The sequence below is a fragment of the Lissotriton helveticus genome, chromosome 11 (assembly GCF_964261635.1).
Source record: "Lissotriton helveticus chromosome 11, aLisHel1.1, whole genome shotgun sequence".
Classification (NCBI taxonomy): domain Eukaryota; kingdom Metazoa; phylum Chordata; class Amphibia; order Caudata; family Salamandridae; genus Lissotriton; species Lissotriton helveticus.
In genome coordinates, this window is record NC_136072.1 from 35,970,098 (window position 1) to 35,988,814 (window position 18,717).

At 42.6% G+C, this 18,717-nt stretch overlaps 1 protein-coding gene across 1 annotated transcript in view; it reads right to left on the reverse strand.

The window, feature by feature from the left end:
* The window catches only part of LOC144792164 (mucin-4-like), a 95,180-nt gene that overhangs the window by 55,305 nt on the left and 21,158 nt on the right, over window positions 1–18,717 (reverse strand). The window contains exons 4-5 of the mRNA XM_078667057.1: window positions 3,423–3,493; window positions 994–1,172 (exon numbers count right to left, since the gene is read on the reverse strand). Of these exons, the coding sequence (XP_078523183.1) occupies window positions 994–1,172; window positions 3,423–3,493 (250 nt within the window). The remainder of the gene's footprint in view (window positions 1–993; window positions 1,173–3,422; window positions 3,494–18,717) is intronic.

An 18,717-nucleotide genomic window follows, 5' to 3' on the forward strand; every position in this document is an offset into this window, starting at 1 on the left:
TTCACTGCCCCTCCCTGCATGGAAATCCCTGGGGGTGAGAGGCAGTAAAAAGTGTCCCCCTTGTCATGGTAGTTATCTTGAATGCTCCCCATTAGAGATATCTTCCATGGCACAGAAGACTGTTTTTTTAAATGATTTTTAAAAAGAAAACCTGATTTAGCATGGTATGATTTGTGTAGAAAAAAAGAACATCATTAGGAATTCGGTGTATAAATGGTAAATAAATAACCAGGTATTTGTAAAGTGCAAACTAATCACCCGTTAGGGTCTCAAGGAGCGGGGGGCCGTTGGGGAGATTAAGTGAGCTTTTGCCCAGAGTCACGCAATGCTGAGCTGAGCTGCCTCTGAGAATCGAACCGTGAACCCCACACTCTGGAGTCAGCTGCCCTGGCTGCTGCGCCACACCTCTCCCTCAGGGTGGTTGTTCCAACGCAGGAGAGCCACATAGAAGTGACCATGTAGCGGGCAACGGGCAATCCCCCGGTGCGCCGCACGGGTGGGGGCCGGTTTTGGGCCCCCGGGGGCCGTTTTTGTTACAGGGCAGTTTTTTCAGCATAGCTGCAAAATCGGCCCTGTAAAAAAAACGGCCAAAAACCGGCCCCGGTAAAGAGCTCGCCGGTACCCCCAACCCCCGTGGGGAGAGAGGGGGGATTGGGGGTGCCAGGGCCGGTTTTGGTTCTCAGTCCGGCCCTGCATGTTTATACCTTCTCCTTTTTTCTTCAATCTCTCTCTTCCCTTTATCACTTCTGCATTTCCTTCTTTTTTGTAAACAAAAAAAACACATACATGTGCTATGTCTTAATAATTAATTGCCTATGTACTTTTCTTAAAAGCCTATATAATGCAATTGCCTAAATATTAATACTTAAATATTAAGTATTTTGTTTATTGATCTTATTCTCCGTGTAATCTTTATGGATAGATTGTTAATCTTGTTCTTGTTACTGGAATTTTTCAATATAAAGTTTCCTAACAAAAAAAATACTAACTTACTGAAGTTGCCATCGATGACTTGAATAAAAGCAATCTTTGTTGTGGCTGTCACTGCTCTGAGAATCTCAATCTTAAGGTTTAAGGCCGGGACCAACTGCTTGTTCAAGTACTTGATCTCAGTAGCAACCCCGCTGTAGTTAAATTGAGTCGTGACATTCATGAGGTGTGCACCACCTTGACTGAAAAAATACATAAATAAACATAAATAATTGCCACAGTATAAAGCATACAGACATATGTGCCATATTGAAATGCAAAACACTCTGATGTGCATTACATTTGTTGAAGAGGTACTTCTAGTCTTTGTTCCCATTTTAGATTTTTTGGAAGAACCTTCATTGAATGATGTGGAAAATATTAGGTCACCAGTAACCCTGGGCAAAGCACTACGCTACGCTCGCGTAGTTTGTGAAGTTTGCGCTACTTCACACTACGCGAATTGCACGTAGCACAGTGCAAACACATGTAGCGAAGCATAGCGTAGTGCAGCGGTCATTTTTTGCGGTCCTCATTGTCAAGTTGGCATCCGCGAGCAAGCAAAATGACATTCCGGCGAGACTTTTTCCTCGTTCGCGATCAGCAACATCAAGTTGCCGATTGCGGGCATGGAAAATAAACCTCCCAGCGAGATTCTCAACGCGGGGAGGTCAGGTTTCTCATTGCGAGTGGTCGCGTATGCTCGCGACCGCTCGCGATGAGAAACTACCAATCTGGGTTCAGAAAGCTGCTGCTCGAGTAGAAATCTACTAGAGCGGCAGAAAACGACCGCTTGCACTGTGCAAGATGCAGATTGCACTGATTGCACAGTGTGGACAAGCATCCGGCACTGTGCAATCAGTGAGAACAGCATTTTGCACAGTGCACTACGCAGTTCGCGTAACTATGCGTAGCTCACGTAGTGCGAAGCGGACTTCGCGTAGATACGCGTAGCGCTACTTCACAAACTATGCCCAGGGTTAGTTATCAGACTTTTCACCCCTCTGCTTCATTACACTTATTACAGCAATTTACTCCTGTCTGTTCATTATTTAGGTATCTTCAGCAGCCTTATGCTGTTGGGCAGGTTTTGAAGTAAAACATTTAGGAATTGATGGGTACTGTTTACAATGATGAAATTAGTCTTAAATATAACCTTACGACTGAATTTACCATTTTTGCACTCCTAGGAATCCACAGCATGAACATTTATTTTACTGGTTGCTTTCTTCACCATGAGTGAGGGAAAAATCTCCAGTCATAAATCTAAATAAATTGGCGAGAAGTGGGCATTCCAAAATCTTGGTTTGCCTCTAAACTTTGATAAAACTCACAAACATGAACTTTTGCTGGCAATCTAAAAGCTCAACCTCCTTCCACAATGGATATGGTTTCAATGCTTTCAGAAATTCTAGCTCCGACAATTGATAAAGGGGCACATAGTAAGAACTGAATGCCTGATTAATATGTTTCAGCTGGAATACAACTGTTCTCTCCAATGACACCAGTCACGTAATAGGAGCCCTACTACTCTCTGCCCATAGCAACCAGCCAAACAAAACGTCCCATTCATCCCTCATCCTTGTGCACCCTGTTTAAGAATTGTTTGTAATCATGGCTTTGCAGCTGCTACAAAATCACATTGTATTGTTCGCGTATTCCCAGCAATGACAAAAAGGCTCCCGGGCTACTACCCACCTTGTTATCTCGGTCATTGAGATCTTCCATAATTTTCTGGAGATGTCTCTCCAAATCAGGTTGCATTCCCACTGAATGTCCCAGGCACTGCCCTTGCATCACAACCTTAAAAGCCTCCCATTCGACAACACGGCTCAATGCTGTGCCTGTGTTGGAACCAACAAATTCAGTCATCCTGGCTGCTAAAAAGTCCCTAAATGTGACGTCTTCCAGGGAAAATTAATTTAGCTGCCATGATGGTATAAGTGGAAACTCCTTTTCCATCTGCAGTGACAAAAGCAGGACACAGAGTCTGACCCATGTATTGAGTGTGTAAGTCACTGCGTTGCCTCAATCTAAGATGGGGAGGTGTGCCATGGGCGTTGCAGTGGGTTTAGCCATGTTACACCAATTGCATTTGACACAGTCCTAGATTTACAACACGTTGTAAACCTGGGAAAGTGTGAAAAGCCTATGCCTCACCCGGGGAGGCATAGGGGAGGTGCACACATAGAAAAAGGAAATCGCCACCATTGATTGTTTTGAGCAAGAAGGTGCATGGCAGTCAACTGAGCGCCGTCGCAGGAAATGAATGCAGGAATGCACTGTATCTGAGCAGGAAGGCTTGCGGCACTGCCCTAGAGCAAAATATTGTAAATGAAGACCTGAATTTCTACCTAGACACTTCTGTTGTGTCAGGTCGTTGCACTTTTCCTGCTTTTGTGTGGGCTTTTGTGTGTTGTGACTCTGTGCTGCTCAGTTCTGAAAGTACTTACACTGCAGTGCGGTGGTTACTGTTGCTATTAAACAGCCTTCTTACAAGTAGATCTGCAATGACTTCCTGAATCTGGAAAGAAATAGATGGAAGATGAGTCATGTACTTTAAATGGCTGCAAAGACCATATCTCAAGCTCCCTGCACTCTGTAAATTTTAATCCACTAATCCTGTGGGCTGGCCTAGGCTAACATGGTGCAATTGATTAAGTCTTGCAATGTCATGGATGGTATTGGAGACTGGTGGATACAAATCTGCAGACTCTACTGATAGAAGAAGGAACAATGTTAAAATGAAATATCCAGCATTGCACTGTGGGACTGTGGGAGAGATCAGGACCTGTTTGCAGTGTCCCTCCACTTTTTGCCCCCATTTTACTACTAGCTGCTGATTTTCTGACTCTGATTGTGCCCTGGGTTCTGCTGACCAGATCCAGGGCCTGTGCTATACGTAAAAAGTACATAGTAATTTAGTATATCTACAATTGGCAAAGGCCGACTCCTGTAAGTCCAATCTACCTAAAAAATCCCTAGTATATAATAGGGAAGGGAGGTTTCGAGGCCCAAAGGATTTTCTGCAATGTGTGTGCCCTGTGGTGCCTTCTGTCATATTAAAAGCCAGCCGGGCCTTACAGGCTGCTTATAAACTGAAATTATATACAAATTCAACTTTCGATTTTAAGTACGCCTGGGCGGTAAATTCCGCTCCGCTTGCGGAATTTGTGGAATTTGGGTAAGTTAGCGGTCCACGAAAAAGCGATCCGCAGCTTCGCAGAATTGTTTGCTTGTTCGTGCTTTCCAATGTGTATTCGCGAGATATTTCCCCCCAAGCATGCAAACAGCGTTCGCGAACAGGAAAAGAGCACCGCGAATGGGCAGAACAAGCAACTCCGCGTGTGCGTGGAACTCTGCGTGCTCACTGAGATTTTTTACTGTTTCGCGGAGCTTTGCATAGCGCGACTATGCAAATTCTGCCCACCCCTAATTTTAAGGTCCTTCCAAAATAATAATCTACCTTATTTTTACATATAAGTCACACCTAAGGTCTTCCCTAGACTCTCCAGGAATAGAGTGCCATGTAACTATAGGCAGGGACTTTATAAAAGATGTTTTATAAGCCCCGGTGAGGGAAAAAGTGTAAATTTAATTTTTCTCCATTGTAGTGAATGACTCCATGGGCTAACATTGTAACCTTTTATTTAAGTATAAATATTGATGGGAGCCACATAAAATATTCTTCAAGTTATCAAATGAATAGTTAAGCTAAGTCCAACAACTTTCCACTGTTAGATTTATAATAACTATGACAGAAAATAAGTAATTAAACTTTCTTTTCTGTGTGACAAAATCCAGCCTTTCAGCTGTTCTCTCTTGATTGGCAAGCCTCAGCCCTGGCTGGCCAGTCTGCTCTAATGTGGTGTGAACAGCCCTGCTAGAGAGACAATGGGCTTCCTATGGACAGAGAAATACAAGCTGCAGAGCAGCAGGCAGAAAGGAGGTGATGGGCAGTCAAACTGGTCTTTAAGGGGAGCATGATACTTTCGGACAGCACAAGCTGACCCCCACATCCTGCCACCCCAGCCACACAGGAGCCCCTGTCATTTGATTAAGATGAGGGTTGGAAGGGGAGTCTTTAGGAAACTTAGCTACACCAGTGGGTTGGCATAGCTAGATCTAACACGAAAGGAGAGACCTTCTCCATGTTGGAGTTTGAGAGAATGATGCTTTGTGGGACAAGAATATGCCACAGTTTGGATAAAGTGGTAATACACCTGGGTGGCACCCTGCATCCCATTGGTCAGGGGAGCCCCCCTACTCAACGTCCAGAAACTGTGAATAAATATGGAAGAGCTGCATAGCTTCTCAGCTCTGCTGCCTAAATATACAAAGAGAAGAAGGTCTGCCCTGCTGGAACCTGGCTCTGCACCCAAAGGATTGCGCTTTGAAGGACACCTGCTGCACAATTTGGTACTACAGCCCTAAAAACGTTGCCTTGCTTCAAGAAGGATTAAGGAGTGGTCTCCCTGCAAGCTACAGGTTAACAGAGCCCACATGCATCATCTCCATCAAGAGTCCCCATCCTGGAGTGCGTCCAGTGGACTTTTAAGGATTTGGTCGGGTGAATTGTGGGAATTGTAGTCCACACATCCAGAGGACCATCTATGAGATTCCAGAACCTTGGAATTGTATTCTGGACACTTTAACTCTCAAGAGTAACTTCAGGAAGAAGTTCCAGAAGTTTGGAGAAGTTTGGAGCAAATTTGGGAAAAAGCTCCATACGGTGACCGACTCAATGTCTAGTTAAGCCGGCTACCTTTATTCGCAACCCAACCTGGCTTTCCGGTTTGTCCCACTGAAAGCTCCAAGGCTCCAGACTTCCAGAATTTTGTCTGGGGCCTTATGGAGAAGCAACCCAACAATTTCACATCAAAATTGGGTTGCTGAAGGGGACCGCTCGACATGGAGAGAAAATCCTCCAGAAAAGTTTGTAAGTCTGAAGGTCAAATTTTGACCGAGGCCTCCTGCTTATGTACCCAAACAGGACTCCATTGTTGTGAACCTCAAACTTTGACTTTGTCCCAGTAAAGTACAACCAGATGTTCCAATGTGGCGCTACATGTTTTTGAACACTCAAAAGTGATTATTCTTTAAAAACTCATATCGCCAGTTTCCTACATTAGATCTTTGTTGTTTTGGTGTCTATTTGTTCAAAGAATTATATTCTATTTTTATAATTGGAGTTGCGTTTTTATTGTGTGTTGTGTTTTACTTATTTAATGTATTTGTGTTTTTAAATGCTTTACACACCTTTTGCCTAAGTTATGCCTGCCTGCTCGCTGCCAGCTACCAAAGGTTGAGCAAGTGAACAATTTATTGAGACCTTGACTGAACCTCTTACTGTGTTTGTGGTCTGTTTATGTGAGGTAAGTCACTACTTATCACTACTAATAATCAATTTCCAACAGACTGTGCATAATTCCTAAGGGGAAAACGCACATAACGCCATGTGGTAGCCTTTGGACTTCTCCTGCAAAAAGACACATTTAAATGAGCTGGATTCTGGAAAAAGGGCCTGTGTCTGAATTATGCTGTAAAGTGTAAAATATAGATGAATCGATGAAGAGAAGTGTATGAAGATGACTCTGATAGATCAAAAATTGGTGGCTGACATAAGAGATTTGAGAATTTTGTGACGAATTTTGAGAGCGCTGACTGTAAAGTTCTCTGTGATTTAATGTGTGGTTCCTTACTTGAGGATAATATTGTTTAAGAAATAAAATTACGGACCATTAGAAGACCACCCACAGTAAAAACACAAATTTGTGCATGGGAGATTCGATGCAGGACAGAGAGGCGTAATAAAGCCTGTGATACCCATATGGAGAGGGCTGTCTAACCATATATTATCAGTGACCAGTGACACACCCAGTCTCTTATTATAAAGAAATGATGGCAGAATTCAATTGTAATAAATTATTACAGTTGAGTTCAGTGAGTTCTGACATCACAATGCCTGTTTCCAGAGCCAGCAGTGGAGGGGAAAGCAGGTCAAGTCAGTGAACAAAGTTAAAGAATGAAAAAAAATTGTGACTTTTGTTTATTTCTCCTCTGTTTTACTAGTTGTACAGTGACGTGAAGAAAGGTGATTTTTACGGTAAGAGGTTTAATGTTTGTACTCCTTAGGTAAAAAAAGTGATAACCTTTCTGCATGTTTCTGCCCATTTTTAAATTGACTTTCATACAGGCCAATATTTTAGAAGAGCAAAGTCTGGGATTCAAAAAAAAATATTGGGAGAGGGTATTTCCCACATTGACTTCTATCGAAGCAGAGGAACCACCTGAATCGGGTCTATTGGCATGCTTGATCTTGTATTAAATTATTCTAATATATTTTTGCAACAGATATTCAATAGCCTATTGATATGTTTAATTTGGAACTAGAGTTTCTGTTTTTAATCATCATGTTTGCAAATATGCTCTCTTTTTCATATGAAAGAGCTACACACCAAAGGTTTAAGTGGTTTGTGGGAAAGGTGATAGTGTGAGCATGCATTACATGGGTTAAACGACCACCTGCCGTACATGCTAAGGATACTGTAAGTCACTTCAGAGAACCATAACATTATAAAGGAACTTGGCTTCAACCTTTGTCCTCTATATAGTCATGGAACTCCTCAGTGACTTGCAATATCCTTATAATAAACAGCGGAGTGCTTTATCCCTTATATTATTACTGGACAGGAGTCCTGGAGACACCACTCAATGGGGAAAAGCTGCTCAGTGCCTTCTTAGTAACTTGGTGTTTCAGGGCTGGGGATTAATGGTTCTGAAAATACAGTCTTAGTAATGCCAGAAACATGAAAATGCTATTCCTGAACCCCCATGTAGCAGAGGGTGGGGGCTGCAGGCCACAGATGTACCTGGCCGCAGACTGCCCTTCTTCCTGCAAAGTGTGAGGAGCTGTAAATGATGGCCCTATTCTCCCATCAGCAGATTTACCCATGTCCAAGGAGGTGGTAAATAGATGTGGGTTTGTGCCCATCATTTCTCTCAATGTGGGGAAAAACACATGGATTGGAACATGGTATTTATTCACAAGTCCACATGTTATGCCTCGTATAGAAGTAACTCACAACCCGTGAATTATCCAGTCCCCCTGTATCCCAGTATCTTAGTTTGGGGAGTTTGCAAGGAGGGCCTAAATGTTGTCCATTTTAGCTTTTCTGTTAAGGGAACAACAACTCAAGTAGCAAACCAGTTAAAAGATGAAGGCCTTAAAAGTCCAAAGTAGGCTTTTGTTTAAATCATAACACAATATTTCCTCAAAAAATAGAGGCATGAAAAGTGGACAACAAAGGCTAAAACAATCACATTGTAAGCACTTTGATTAAAGCACCCAAAGGGGAATTATTTTGTAGCACATTCTCTGTTTCATGATTTAGCATGAAAGGACCAGAGGGGCTGCATTCTAGCTGCCTGCATCTTACTTGGCTGCTCACAGCTATTAACAGTAGCCTCTGCTGGTTTATCCCAGTCACATACACTTAAATGGGAAGTGTGTTTTACTTGTGCTTTGGTTTACCCTCATCTGCTTCTTTGTGAGTCAATATTTGGGTAGTTGCAGAGATACAGAGAGCTGGTGCAAAATGACACCTCTAGTGAGGCTCGGAAGATACTAACTGCAGAATGTTCCTCTAAGCAACACCCTATTGGGAAGGGTACCCCAAAGGAAGGGCTAACTCAAGAGTTGCACTTGTGCACATTAGAAGCAAGTAGAGTCACTATCACATGACGGTTTGAGTGCCCTGATCTCTTTCCACAATCCTAAGGATGAATGGTCATAGCCTCAGCAGGTGCAAATCTGTTTGGAATGCACTAAGTTGGCCAGACATGTATATCACCATTCTGGCCACCAACCATTGGAGTAGATTGTTAGCCAGGTAGGCTTAGATAAAAAGAATATGCATGCAGTACTTTATGTTACATGAATTTTGAGAACATTTGTAAAACCTTACATTATTTTTTTTCATGTAAGTGTGGTTTAACAGAAAATGTTGTGCAGTTGACAATGGATCAACCTTATACCACATCTAGCTTGACGTGTGTGTGCAAGGTAGGCCCTAGTATTGCATTTTCATATGAGAAACTGCACAGATTCATTTTGTAAAAGTTTGTAACATTCTACATAACTTTAAAAACGTTTCCTGACAAAATGCATCTTCACAGACCACAAGACTTGCATCCGTCTCCTCGATTAGTATTGGAAGGAAGTCTCATGTTCTGGTAGTCTCTTGCCATGAAGTTAAATGTTTAAGAGTTAGGATTCATGGTTAGCCAATTCCTTATGTCAGTTCCCTGTGAGAAAGGAGATGAAGGCATCCATCATCATTCCATGCTCCCGGCATGCATAGATTGTCTGTTTCCTCTCTCTACTGTTTGCAACCACAGGGATTTGGAGATTCTTAAATATGCGAGGAAGACAGAAGTAAAAGACCCTGGAAGGCACTAGGCACAATGTATGCTATGGTACACAACCTATTACCCATGTTTGGAAGATCTGGGCATGTCTAGTTCTGCTAATATGTCAATTTGTTTGTCACTATTCCCAAGTAATTTTGTGCACTGACTTAGTGAATATGGTCAGCAGTGGATGATTTAGTTGCCGGACTAGTACAACTCTTGGTGGAGTCAAATAGGTTATTATAGTTCTCCGCAAACTATTGCTCATAGGGATCATTATTTTACACACCTCTATTCAAGACCAATAGTCATTACCTTTTTTGGCATCTCTTGCTGAGATGCTTTAAAAATAACCTTAGAGAGGACATGTACCTATGCCTTGTCATGTAGCATTCATTCCTCACAAGAGGGCAACACGGTAAAAGAATCTATGTAAGAACAAAGTGATTCTTACTAAAGCTAACACAAGAAAGTGTGCAGGACTGTCTAACCCTAGATGGTATAAGAAAGTTAAATTGGCTTCAATGTGTAAAGAGCACCCTATAATCCATTGGTTTGGGCAAATTATTGGACAATCCACCAACATGTTAATCTGTTTCTAAGGCTTAATTAAAGGAGTTAGTAGTCGAAAAACTAAAGAAAGATGGGTAGGATGCTAACGGTAGTAAATCGAGGGTCATTCAGGGTCATACAGTACAATTTGCATCCAGAATAAACAATATTGATCCCATATATTTATCCTTTGTTACAAGCGCTCAACATAGATTTCTGTTCCTGAGGTTTTTGTTAGGCTTTCCTTCTGATTCTTATTCTGTGGATGTCCTTTGAGCTTGCCCACAAGGGGAATGTCATGTTTTATTCTTCTGCAGCTTGCATATTGAGGAAAGGAAAATTTATTTTTTCCACTTATGCATAGCCCTAAATTCAGACAATGTCTCATAGCTCTTTATTATTTACAGTTGTCACCCAATCCATTCACATGCAATTGTCTGGCCTAGTTTTTACGGTGTGTCATAAAAAAAGCAAACAATTCCCGTAACTTAAAATACTATGATAATAATACATGAATTTCTCATACATACATTCTATCCCTCTTAGCCATGTTGCACCTAATTATATAATTTTAAATTGAATTTTTAAGAAACTGTGCATATGTTTGTATTTTAAGGTTTTTAAGATTAATATGATTTTGTGTGCATTGTATTTAAAATTCTTTTTATGCTGTTCTTTTGTACTGGCAAAATAAAGTGATGATTGATGATTATGATGATTCTCAGTGTCGAAAGAATGTAGAATCAAGGACAACAAGAAGTCCACGTGGTCATCAGTGTCTGAGGGTGGAACCATTCGGAAGGTTTGTACATGAGTAGGTTGAAACCTTCATAGCCAATCACATGGAGGAAGAGGCAATTGTTTCAGTTTGATACAGTAGAGGATTATTTAGGCCTGGTAGCCTGTGTGATGTTGTTTTCAAGGACTATGATATGCAAGTATTAAGAAGAACAGCAGAACTGTTCAGATACTTAGATGGGAGTGATAAGAATGTGCTTAGAATGACTAAACAGACGGGACATTTTTTTCTAAATTTGATTTTAGTGAGTAGATCAATAGCAAAAAGGATAATGGTCTTATAGTCAATTATCCATACATTACCATGATGATATTGAATTTGGTTACAAGCGATTATTATATTAGCCATTGCTAAAATTAATAGTCCATATAGTGGGGCACTAGATTTCTGTGCACCATAGTTAGCATTTTTAGAGGGAATATAGGATGAACCTTAATTATAGTCACAACTGGGTGTACATGCCTCTCAAAATTATATAGACAGCTTAGTTCTGCATTAGCCATAAGCACAGTTTGTGTAATTTTCTTTGCAGAAATTATTTAAATGCCCAAAAGAATGACACAAAATCACGCATAATTATGCAAAGTGCAGCATCAAAATTGTTGCTCTTTTTTTGTTAGTGCAAAAAGCTCCCCGTGTCCATTTGTGGCGCAAAAAAAGTGACACCAATGAAATCCACTTGCATTCAGTTTGTTCAGGTTTTTTCCTAGACCCTGCCATAGGATTTTTCTTGAACTAAGTCCTATACCAACATGACATAATCTCACACTTTTGGCATAACAATCATGCCAATAACTACTTCATTGTAGATTACATTTTTTCCCAGACCGAGTGTGGACCCGTTCAAATAGAATCAATGGAGCAGGGTAGAAACACTACTCAAGACGGTAGCATTAGATTGTAAAGTAGACACACAGAGATTTTTCACAAAGTTACATTTATATGATTAGATGTTTTGAAAGTGTAAATCTGCTATTGCACACAGGAGTAACTTTACACTTTTTTGTTAATGAACATTTCCAAGTGTGAACTTACTCCTAGCTGTGGACTTGTGTGTTTCAGCCACCGGGTGGGGCCTTTCAGAACAGGATTTATGAGTTTAAAGTTACTACTTGTAATTTAACAAAGATGGTGGGAGATCTCCCCCACCGGACAGAGATATCTCAATGGTAAAGTACAACAAATGTATTAACATGTATTAAGCTAAAAGACAATGAATAGCTTTTACAATAATATATTCAAGTAACATAATTTGACATATTTATTTTAAATGTATAATTAATCAAATAAAATGTTGTACTGTATCAAAATAAAATCACATTAAATGATTACTTACAAGAGATATATTTATTTAACATAAAAATGTCCTTAAAATAAATTGAAAATCCCACCTACATTAAAATGTTTATTTTTATTTAATGTGCATTCCAATTTATTTAAAGTTATACGTAGAAATATTATTTTAATTGTAATAATTACTTAATACATTTTTGAAATGTATTATAATTTTGACACTAAAATATATCTATTATTCTTTAAATTATGAATGTAATGTTTCCAACTTATTCAAACTATATACATTTCTTTAATCTGTATTTATTTATTTTAAACGTCAAAATAAATGCATTTATTTTAGTATTATTTTCTAAGGACTTAATGTAAGCCCTTGGCTCCACTGGCTGGAATATATTTTAAGACCTTTTTGATTGTTGTACCTTTAGGACTACAGTTTGTGAATAGCAATGGGTTTATTCGTGTGTGAGTGTACGTTTTGATTTTGCATGTTGATTCCTAAACTCGTCCTTGCCACCCTTTCCATGTAGGTGTGAGTAGTCCCCATTTTACAGCCACTAATCACTGTCCCTCCCACATTTCCTTCTGAAGTGTAGAGCTTTGTGTGCAGAGAAATCCCCAATTGTGGCACAGATCTCTGCATAGAAAAGGTAGGAGAGGCTACTATGTGCTACAAAATGTAGTTTTAGGAAGAGGCCCCATAATGGTAAGAAAACATTTTTGCTCAGCAATCAGTGTGGCCTGATCTGTGGAGCATGGCCTGAAGGGGCCTGTGCAATTAATACACTCTCTGTTTAGTGGTAGGGCCTACACTGGATGGGAGCAGCATATTATCAGTCACCATTAGGTTCAGTGAATGATTAGGTTCCCTTTGCAGATCCTATCCCGCTGGAAAAGCTGCTGAAAAAAATACTATTGCAAAGACTCACCCATGAAGAAAATGTGGCTGAAACAACATTTATTTTTAGGTCAATATAACGAAAACAGTAATAGCATAATTTTTTAGTTATCATTAAAAATTATTTGACAAATTGAAGATGAGATACAAGTGTTAAAAAAGGTAAGGTTTACGACACATCCGCCCATGGATGGTGACCCTTTCCCAGATTTACCAAGACAGGTCAACCAGGAAATGCATCAAAATGTTACATATTCCCGATACATGTGAAACAAGGAGAAATATATTGATTTCTCCATGTTGTTTTCTCTTTCTATCCATTTGCATTCTGCAGCACACTTAGAAATAGGAAAAAGCCACTTAAGATTGTTTTTGTGCAGTGTCCCTTCTGCACAAAAACAATCCTGCCAGCTACCCACTCACTCTTGCACCATGATTCAAGGGTGTTTGCATTGGAGCTGGGATGCACTGAGTGTGCCAGTGCATAGAGGGAGCAGCATATGCCCTATCTTGATTGCTATGGAACATTCCTGCCCTCTCCATTTGACTCAATGGAGTAAATTGTCTTGCTCAGTTGCATTGCATCAACGTTTGATACAACAGGCCCTGGGTCAATTGATAATGTTAGAAATAGAGTCATAATTAGATTTAAAGTTAGGTGTAGGTGTAGGGTAGGTTTTAGGTGTGGAGTCTGTATTAGGTTAAGAGTTTCGTTAAGTGATATTGTTAGAGTTAGAATTACAGTCAGAGTTAGAGTAAGAAATAACATTAGATTAGACTTCAGATGTAGACTCAGAAGTAGGTTAAATGTTAGGCTTAGTGATAGTGTTAGAGTGAGCGGTAGTGATAGATTTAAGTTAGATTTCAGGTATAGAGTTAAGCTGGTAGTTAAGCCTAGTGATAGAGTAAGAGATGGAATTAGATCTAGAAATAGAGTTAGTGTGAGCGTTAGGAATAGGTTTTGGTAACAGTTCAGGTTTAGAGTCAGAGAATATGTTTAATTTTACGGTTCAGGTTTAAAGTCAGAGTTAAGCTAAGGGTTCCGCTTAGTGATAAGTTACAGTTAGACTTAGAATTAGAGTTAGAGTTGAATTAGGAAAAGGTTTAGGTTTAGGTTGCGGTCCAGGTGCAGTCAGAGTTTGGTGAAGGGTTAAGTTTAGTGATATCTTTAATGATGGATTTAAGGTTAGGATTGGATTTAGGGATTTTGTGGAGATTTTTTAGCATTATAAATTGTATTAGGCTACATCACGCTTGGCCAGTCAGCCCCAAGAACAAGAGGTGTTGTTTGTATCTAGTACCACCTATCGCCTCTGTACTATGTAGGAGAATTAGCTTGGGATCCAGTGGAATCTGCCAGGGCAGCAGCAAAGCCAGGCAAGAGGTTATCCCTGCCAGAAGAGCAAGAGATTGGTACAACTCCACACCATATGTAAGAGGATCCCTTCCACCCACCACAACGGAGACATGCAGTAGAGGATATTACATCCATTTGCCACAGACGAGACCTGGTAAAGTATGCTCAATGTAAGTATTTAAATGGGATTGGACATTGGCTTGGTGCGATGGCCGTATCGCGTGGGCTCGACAATGCCTCCATCCAGTCATCATCGTCCAGGCTCTCAACTTCATGCTCCCAAGCAACTCGCAGTGTTACTAGAGTCGTGGGACTATGTGTAGTCAGGGTTTGGTATGCCCGCCCAATTTTGTGTGCACCGATGTCACTCATCAACAACTGCCTCTCCAGTGGGTTAATATCTGATATCTCTGATATGTCCTTAATATACGGTGTTTGGGTGTGTCTAAGCTATAAATACAGTGAAGGTGATAGTCATCCTGTAGCTGTTGGAATGATTTGAGCACAGTCCCTTTCATAATGTCACCCAGCGTGGATATGCCGATAAGGTCCCATCCTCAAAACCCTGGAAGTGCGGCATCCTGTCTGACCAAGGTTTCATGCAATAATGGGGTTGTCCGAGTCAGCTGTTCATACCAACCTAGCTGCCGGACCTTCTGCCGCCATAACGGGATGACCACTCTAGTTGCCAGGGGCAGGTGGGCTGTTCCTATGTGACTATAGAGAATGTCTATCAGTGGCTGATTGCCCATCGATTGTCTCTCCGCCGCTTACCCCAGGTCTGTCTGTGCACTGTACCACCATTCGTTTATGCGGAGTAGGTGGGAGGCAGAGTCGTAGGCTTGCACGTCCGCCGCGGCTATAGCTCTGCAGTAGGTGCATTGTATGCAAGTATGGAGGGCGACTCTATCCGCACCAACACCCCACAGAAAGTGATTAACTCCTTCGACGCTCATGACGAGCTCAGCTCGTCATGGAGTTTCCATTGACTTCAATGGAAATTACATTGAAGTCCAAGCTCATGCTTAGCATTGAAGTGGTTAAGGACTGCATTGATCTGCTTGAACCATGATTGTGAAATATCATATGGAAAGTTCTGCAGCGTATATAGTAATCGTGGCAAGGAGACCATTATAAAATTGGCAGATTGTCCAAGCAGGGACAGAGGTAAGGCAAATCACATCTTCGTCTCCTCTTGGATGCGTGATAGTAGAGGATTTAGATTCTATGTCCATGAGACGGTCGGGTTAGGGGATATGTAGATACCAAGGTATTGAAACCCATCTCCGTAATGAGTCAGGTGAGTGGCCGAGAGTCCTTGGCCCTGATCTCCACGGACGAGAAGAACAAGTTACTTACCTTCGGTAACGCTTTTTCTGGTAGATACTATATCTGCCTGTGGATTCCTCACCTTGTGAATATCCCCTTGCGTCAGCAACATTCGGAAATTCTTTTGTAGCCTCGCGCCGACGTGGACTAGGACGTCATAGAGACACGACCTCGCTCGCGATCCGCTGACGTCACCGACGCCTACAATAGGCCCACGCCGGCGTGATGACATCAGCTCCGCCCTTTTTTCCGTGCCATCGAGGCACACGGATGGACCAATGACAGTAGATATATACATAGTATACACAGTACACAATAGTCAAGGCAAAACACACAGTGTAAAGCAAATGCAAGAAAGCAGTTGAAACATTTCCTTGACAACAAAATAATTACATTACAGTAACTCTGGCATAAAAGAGTGGACAACGGGGAGGCGGGTGGGTCAGTGAGGAATCCACAGGCAGATATAGTATCTACCAGAAAAAGCGTTACCGAAGGTAAGTAACTGATAGATACATCTGCCGTGTGGATTCCTCACCTTGTGAATAGAGTCCCACAGCAGTCCCCACTCCCGGAGGAGGGTGTCCACTCTTCTAAACCAGGAAATCCTGAAGGACAGAACGTGCAAAGTGACCGTCCCTCCTCACTTCGGAATCCAAGCAGTAATGCTTCGCGAAAGTGTGGAGGGAAGACCAAGTTGCCGCTCTACAAATATCCTCTACAGGCACACCTCTAGCCAATGCAGAGGTCGAAGACTTAGCTCTTGTAGAATGAGCCCTTATACCCTCTGGTGGTTCCTTACCGGCCAAAGAGTAGCAGATATTTATGCAGAGGACGATCCATCTTGACAAGGTTCTTTTATGGACAGCTCTTCCTTTCTTGCAGCCAGCAAACCCAATGAAGAGCTGGTCTTCCACACGAAAGTCCTTGGATCTGTCCAAGTAAAAGGACACCGCGCTCTTAGGGTCCAGACGGTGCAGTCTCTCTTCCTCCTTAGAAGGGTGAGGGGGAGGATAGAAGGTAGGTAAGGTAATGGACTGCCCCAGATGGAAGGGAGTTACCACCTTAGGCAGAAAAGCAGCCCTGGTCCTGAGAACCATTCGATCAGCATGAATGGTCACGAAAGGGGGCCTATGACTAAGAGCTTGAAGCTCACTTACCCTCCTTGCCGAGGTTATTGCAACGAGGAAGACTGTTTTAAAGGTTAAAAGCCTCATGGGACATTTGTGAAGAGGCTCAAAAGGAGCACCCATCAAAAAAGTCAAGACAAGATTTAAGTCCCACTGAGGCACGATAAAAGGAGAAGGAGGGAACTTATTTATGAGGCCCTTCAAAAATCTTAACACCACAGGAGACTTAAAAAGAGATGGCTGGTCAGGCAAGCAGAGAAAAGCCGACAGCGCAGAAAGATATCCCTTCACTGTGGCAACAGCAAGCCCCTGTTGCGCCAGAGAAAGGGCAAACTGGAGAACATCAGACAAATGGGCTCTCACAGGGTCAATAGACTTTTCCCCACACCACGTGACAAATTTCGACCATCTATAAGAATAAATGGACTTAGTGGAGTCACGCCTGGCTGACAAGATGACATCCACAACGTCAGGCGGAAGGGAAAAGGAATTCAGGTTGCCCCGTTCAATCTCCAGGCATGAAGGTGTAATGTCTGGAGATGGGGGTGTAGAACCTGCCCCTCCATCTGAGAGAGGAGGTCTGCCCTGAGAGGGAGACGGAGCGGCGGGTGAGAGGAAAGGTGGAGGAGATCTGTATACCACACCCTTCTTGGCCAGTCCGGGGCGACCAATATGACTTGGGCCCAGTCTTGACGAGTCTTCCTCAGAACCCGAGGAATCAAAGGTATGGGAGGAAACGCGTAAAGGTGTTGATTTCCCCAACTCAACTGAAACGCGTCCCCCAAAGCTCCTTGCATCGGAAACTGGAGACTGCAGAACGACAGGCAGTGAGCATTCTCGTGAGTGGCGAACAGATCCACCCGAGGAGTTCCCCACATCTGAAAGATGTCGTGAACCACCTCCGGGTGAAGCCTCCACTCGTGGTCGGCAGAGAACTGCCGACTGAGACTGTCTGCACGAACGTTCAACACTCCGGCCAGATGATTTGCCATCAGACAAATCCGATGGTCCTGAACCCAGGACCAGAGGCGCAGAGCCTCTCTGCAGAGACACTGCGACCCCACTCCTCCCTGTTTGTTGATATACCACATCGCGGTCGTGTTGTCCGTCAGTACTTGAACTGACTGACCGCGAAGGGAAGGGAGGAAGGCCTTGAGCGCCAAACGTATCGCCCGCAATTCTAGAAGGTCGATGTGAAGCAACCTTTCCTCTGAAGACCAAAGCCCTTTGACCTCCAGATCCCCCAGATGAGCACCCCACCCTAGAGTGGATGCATCCGTTATCACTGTGGCCACCGATGGAGGCAGCTGGAAAGGCTTTCCTTGAGAAAGATTGCCTTCCACGCTCCACCAAGACAGATCCGCTGCAGTTTCTCTGGAGATCTTCACTGACTCCCTGAGATCCCCGTTGTGCTGATACCACTGCCTGCGGAGGCACCACTGGAGTGCCCTCATGTGCCAGCGTGCATGGTTGACCAACAGAATGCAAGAAGCCATCAGACCGAGCAGGCGAAGGACCTTCAGGACTGGAACGACCGCTCCATTGTAAAATAAAGGAATCATCTCCTGTATGTCGCGAATCTTTTGAGGGGGAGGGAATGCACGACATACAGTGGTATCCAGTACTGCATCAGGTGAGACTTGGGTACATTTATTGAAAAACCCAACCTGTACAACAACTGGGTTGTCTCCTGCAGATGCTGGAGCACTCTCTCTGACGACTCTGCTTTGATCAGCCAGTCGTCCAGATACGGGAATACAGGTATCCCCGATCTTCTGAGATGTGCTGCCACCACCGCCATCACCTTGGTGAAGACTCGAGGCACAGTAGTAAGTCCAAACGGAAGGACCGCAAACTGGTAGTGCTGCGATCCCACCGTAAAACGGAGATACCTCCTGTGCGACTTCAGGATTGGAATATGAAAATACACATCCTGCAAGTCGAGTGACACCATCCAGTCTTCTTCCAGCAGAGCCTG